The 5794-nt window shown below is 44.5% G+C and overlaps 1 protein-coding gene across 1 annotated transcript; it reads right to left on the reverse strand.

The window, feature by feature from the left end:
• Window positions 1-3851: 3851 nt before the first annotated feature.
• Window positions 3852-5466, reverse strand: LOC147449014 (uncharacterized). Its single transcript, XM_086522501.1, has one exon. The coding sequence runs from the start codon at window positions 5341-5343 to the stop codon at window positions 4225-4227; it is 1119 nt and encodes a 372-aa protein (XP_086378627.1). The 5' UTR covers window positions 5344-5466; the 3' UTR covers window positions 3852-4224.
• Between the last annotated feature and the right edge of the window lie 328 nt (window positions 5467-5794).

A 5794-nucleotide genomic window follows, 5' to 3' on the forward strand; every position in this document is an offset into this window, starting at 1 on the left:
TTTTAGAAGAGAAGTTAGAGACACCTCCTTCTCTTGCCATTGTTATTTAAGATTTCTTTAAAATCCACTTTGACATTTCAAGACTAATGGTTTATGGAGTTATGATTTACGGAGCACATAGAGTGGGTAAACAAAGAGCTCCACACTTGGGAGAATGGCCAATCGTATTTTATTTGAGGGATAGAAAAAAGTTTTGTATGTAAAGATCACACTATTAAGCAACAGAATATGCATCTCAAGTCATACGAGGAGAGGGATTAAAAAAACAAGGAGATCTCTCATGAAGAAACCGTGTTTAAGGAGGATGCAAGTCCCTCCAAAAAATAGAAATGTGTAGCCTATAAGCTCGAGTTACAATCAAAAGTATGCTTCTAGAATTGCATTGGATACCCATGGAATGTGTGGGTTGGCATATATGAACTAACAAGAAAATCCAATGTTGTACTTCTTGTTGATGTCACGTGACACATCCCAACCCTATGTGTCTGTGGACAAGCTATACCATAGCAGGCTTCAGTCAGTTCAATCAGTTTAGATTAGCAGTGATCTGGCACTTTTGTGAGTCTATTCGTAGACCGTGCATGCCCAGTCACTTAGCATAGATGCATATCCTCCGGTTGCACACAACATGATCATTGAAATTCCCATCAGAATCCATTAACATCATTTAGGGAAATTTTCCATTGCATTTAGCCTATTTTCCTATTTATTGAGATTTGCACTTATTATTTTTAAGTGACTTTCCAACAAAAGTAGGTAGGGCAATTTTGCTAAGTTAATATATAAGCAAACCCAAGTTAGCACTAAATGACAGAAGAGGTAGTAGGAGCTTCCCGCTCAACAGGCAACTTCTCAACAGTACCCCCCCCCCCCCCCCCCCCCCCCCTCAGCACCCCCAGCGTTTTTGGACCTCCATCATCGCGGGCAAGTTCCCATCCTTGGCGTTTCCACAGTAGGCTATCGCCATCACCCTCGGCATCATAGCGACAGCAGATTCTCATGATCGCCATCAAAATTTCCAGATTTGTTGGCGTTTTTCCCAAATCAGCATTGGCGATTTTTGCAAGCATCATAGCGTTTTTGATTTGCTGTCCCAGATCAGCACCAACGTTTTGCTAAGCAATAGGAACCAACCAACGTTTTAGTTTTCAGTCCTAAACCGCCTGAGATCCACAGTGTTTTCAACAGTTAGCACAAAAGCAGAATCACCCCAAAGTTGGCTGCAGATGCTCCCCCATTTTCAGCCAAGAAAATGCAGCCAAAATAGTCATTTTCAGCCACCGAAACAGTCCCGAAATTCAGTGATTAGAAGACCTCAGATTTCAGGCATGAAGTCGTCGTCGTCACCACCGTCGTCGTCATCGACATAGTCCCATTGCATACGCATTGTACACCTTTGTGCAATCAAAGTAGACCACTCTTGCCGATGAGAGTGGGGTCTTCAAAGGAGGGTTTTACAACCTCTCGGGTGTCGTATCTCTTCTCTCTCCTTCTCTCAGTCTCAATCACTTGCACGCACAATACCCAGTCACTTTGTTCGTGATCATAGCACTCTACAAGACGGAAGGCTCTCTCCTTCCCTAAGAACTAAAAGGAACCTTGAGAAATAAAGATCACTAATCTTGAGAAAATACAACATTCATTCCGCTGCACCTTACATTGGTATCAGAGCTTTGGAAGTGTTCTGCATTACTCAAGGAAAGAACCACAAGAACCACAAGAATTTTTTTGCCTGTTGCGATCGCACGAACCCAAGTTTACTTGGGCGTGGCGATGCCTAATTCATTTTTGTTGAAGAGTGACTGGAATTCCAAGACTTTGACAAGTAGTACTTGCTTGCAAGGCGCAACCAACATCAAGGCTGATAATTGTCCATAGTAGTAAGGCTACCTAGAAACTTGATTGATTGTTGTTTACATCGCAACAATCCCTACATTCGCAGTATCCACAAGTTTGGAGTAGTTTACATCGATCCATGCATCCACAAGCATCAAAAGCATTCAACATCAGAAGTACAAAAAGCATCCACAAGAAAAAGTTTGATAGTGGTCTCACCTTTGAGGGGGATGTCAGGTGCGCATTGCACTTGAGCCACGTGGTTAAGCTAATGCTACAGTTAGTAGCAATCATAGTTAGTATAGCTTAGGATCTAGCATAGCAACTTTGTGAGCCTCTAGAAGGGTGTGCATGATTGACAGGTCATAATTGCATACCCTCACTTGCACTAAACAACCACTTAAGCTTATAAGTATATGAACAATCACTTAAGTCATTTATTAATAAGTCACCTTGACATGACATTTATGAAAAGTAGCACAAAGGACTAAAAAACCTATAAAAGAGTCACTTGGCCTTCAATTTCTAGGACATCAGAACTTAGTCACTGCAAGGGCATCCAAGGCCCACAACACCTCAACATCTAGCATTTCCATCATCAACACCCCAACATCATTAACATTTTTCCATCAATTCAACCCAATGTTTTTAGATCAGTGTTGAGCCCTGACATTTTTGCATTAGATGAGCATCACCATGAAGTATCCAAAATTCAACATTTAGCTATTGTATCAACATTGGTGCAACTAATCAAAGCAAGTACTTGCTCTAGCAACAAAACAAGGTGGCCATTGAAGGTGGTTGGGACCCAACATGCGGTGTCATCTTCCTCTCTCTCTCTCTCTCTCTCTCTCTCTCTCTCTCTCTCTCTCATTGTGTTCAATTCTCTCAAGTGAAGTAAAAGAATGTGTTTGTGTGAAGTACGAAATCAGAGTTAGAAACCTCTTTTTTCCCCTACAAGATAAGGTTTGAGAGTTGAAAGCTGATAATTTTAGTTGATCCGACGAAAATAAACAACTCCCATAAATTTCTCACTTGTTACAAGTATGAGAAATAAACAATGAGCTCAAACATCAATCAAGGTAGAGTTGTCAACCAGTGCTAGCTTAGTTGGAAGAGTCATAGCCTATGAATTCAAGGTGCTAGGTACAACCCCCCTTGGCTGCTCAAACGACATGTTCTAGCCTTTCAAGTTCACATCTGGTTTGGTCAACCTTATCTGACCAAGATGACTCCACCGTACAAGGGGTTGGGTGTGTGCGTTATGATTTCAAAGTTCCTACTCTCAACCAAGAAAAAAAAGGGTATAGTTGTCGATATGCAAGTGCAAGCTAGCGATGCACTCAAATAAGGCAACTACAGTAATATGACAACTAGTGTTACTATAGTGTATCATAAACTAACTGACTATTACCAAATTCTAGGTACACAACTATGTCCTCGTGTCAAGGAACACTACAAGCGCGCAACCCACTTCTCATGGGATGTGATGTAAGTACTTTGTACAAAATTGAACTTTGACACTTGATCTCAAGGACACATCCCTTCTTGGAAGGCATATAAACTCTACCCAAAAAAAAAACAAAATTCATGCATCACTCAATTCTAAGCCAGCATCAACTAGATAATATCTTTGCAATTCAAATGGTAATCAACTTAATGAGCCATTTAAGCCTCTCCACAACAAAAGCATGTCTATATCACCATCATTTAATACCCAACATGCCAACAGCACGACCCACAAGTATACACATGGTACAACGTTAACGCACAAGACACGCATCACAATACCTTAAACCTTGATTACTCTCAGGAACAGATTTTATTAGCAACTTAATTAAACCCTTGGCTTCGTTATCGAAGCTTAGGAGTAAACCCATTACTTAATTCAAGAAAGACAAAAATGGCACAAACCCAATCACTTCAATAGAGAGAGAGAGAGGACATTTGTAGGATGCCCTCTGATTTCCTACCCAAAATCAAAGAACAAATTAAATTTTCTCAACTAGCACAGCTTCACTTCAATCAAGGTGTTTAGCTGCCCAAATCTATATTGAAGCTTTCATCGTACAATCATCAAGCAAGGCGGAAAAACCCTCCATATGTTAGCAACCCCTTCACTAGCATGGCAGCTAATCATTTACTACCTGACAACATAGACACAAGCTATGCTCACACTTTGCACTGACAAGTAGGACAGACATAAACCACCCACCCCACCTGCCAAATGTATTCAAAATCCCATAATGGTAAGCAATGCATTCATTCCGCCTACGTCAACGATAGCACGCCATCTTCGTATAGCCGGCCAAACATGCCCGCTTGTGTCATTTAATGTATTGGTGTGGGTAGAATATAGCCTTGCCATCATATCGTCCCAAAAAACACTCAGAAGTTAAAGTTGTTGGACATAGTAGGATTCATAGTAGAACCATACTTGAAGTGAGTGTTGAATTGGCCATTGTTAACCTGTGGCAACATTGGAGGCCCCGGTCCGGGTGAGGGCGGGAACGAGCCAGGAGAAAACGGCAATGGAGATGGAGACCAAGGAGGCAATACCCCATTGAAACCAGTTGTTTGCAAAGGGGTGGATAGAAGAGGTGGCAAGGGCTGCCCCTGACACGTTACCAATGAATTCACGAAAAGCGAACCTGGCCGGGGCCTTGTCGACATTCCACCATTCAATCCCTTGCTTGTATATGTGGGCTTTGATAGCAGTCCGTTTCCATAGCCATTATTTGGCCTTGATGTGCTGAAATTGGGTAATGGCAACAGAGGGGATAGAGAACTTGACGTGCTGAATTTGGGAGAATGAGCTAGGGCCTCAATGGGGTTAGCCCATGTGCTATCACCCGGCGTGAGGGCCGGGAGCGGTGAGAGGAGGTGCGGCGACAGCATCGGTAAGCTTTGGGAGAAATTAGAGTTAGGATTTCCACGTTGGGGAGCAGGCTCAGAGCCAGGGTTAGGGATAGCCTTTCCGAATTGGGGGGTGTTGTGATTAGGATTTGAGCTACTGACATCAGGAAATGATAAAGGGGGGGAAGAGAGGGGGCCTACCTTGGCCATGTTATGCTGTTGAAGAAGGAACATCTGAGAAGCTTGGTTATGTTGCTGCTGCATCTGCTCAAGAAGAGTTTGTTGCTGCTGATGTTCCGAAACAGAGTTGCGCATTGCGGCACGCAGCGGAGGCGGGGCAATGCGCTGAAGACGCGAGGGCAAGCACGGCGATGTAGCTGGGCTCGGGGTCGTACCGGTTAGCTCTTGTACCACGCGACGGAAGCTGCTGGGATCCGCATTTACAACCGTCGCGATGGGGCGCGACGGCGACGGCGAGGATGTGATGGAGGAGGAGAACTGGCACGGCAGGGACGAGGCCGGAGATGAAGCGGATGCGGATAGGCTCTTGAGGACAGAGGAGGGAGAGGGCTTGCTGATCTTGGAGGCAGAGGCTTTGCTGATGGCTAAGCGACGGTCGTGTATTTCCATGGATGTGCAGGCAGCGGCCATGGAAAGCAACCACGAGGGTGGGGTGTGTGTGTGGGTGGGCGGGCGAAGGGGGCTTACGTGTGTAGCTGCATGTGGGGCGAGAGAGAGAGAGAGAGAGAGAGAGAGAGAGCTAGCTCTGTGAGTCTGTGTGCGTGCGCGCGCAGCGAGAGAGCTAAAGCGTAGTAGGTTATCTTGCTGCGGAAGGAAAAGTCGTGAAAGGGCAAGCGGAAAGTTTGACCGCCTACGTGGCGTGCCATCTGGTCCCCACCATATCACTTTAGAGGGCTCCACTTGGGACTAAGTGGCGCGGGCATAAGAGGGTGGGATCTACGGTTGAGGGATTGTGGGCCGTAGATCTGGAAAACGGGCACCTTAAATTACTTTTTACAAAAGTAATTTAGGGTACCCATGTTTTGAAAGTAATTTAGGGTACTCCCTTTTGACGGCGTGTGTTTTACACACGTGACATCAC

The sequence above is a fragment of the Adiantum capillus-veneris genome, chromosome 10, assembly GCF_014529385.1.
Source record: "Adiantum capillus-veneris isolate H3 chromosome 10, ASM1452938v2, whole genome shotgun sequence".
Taxonomy (NCBI): Eukaryota; Viridiplantae; Streptophyta; class Polypodiopsida; order Polypodiales; family Pteridaceae; genus Adiantum; species Adiantum capillus-veneris.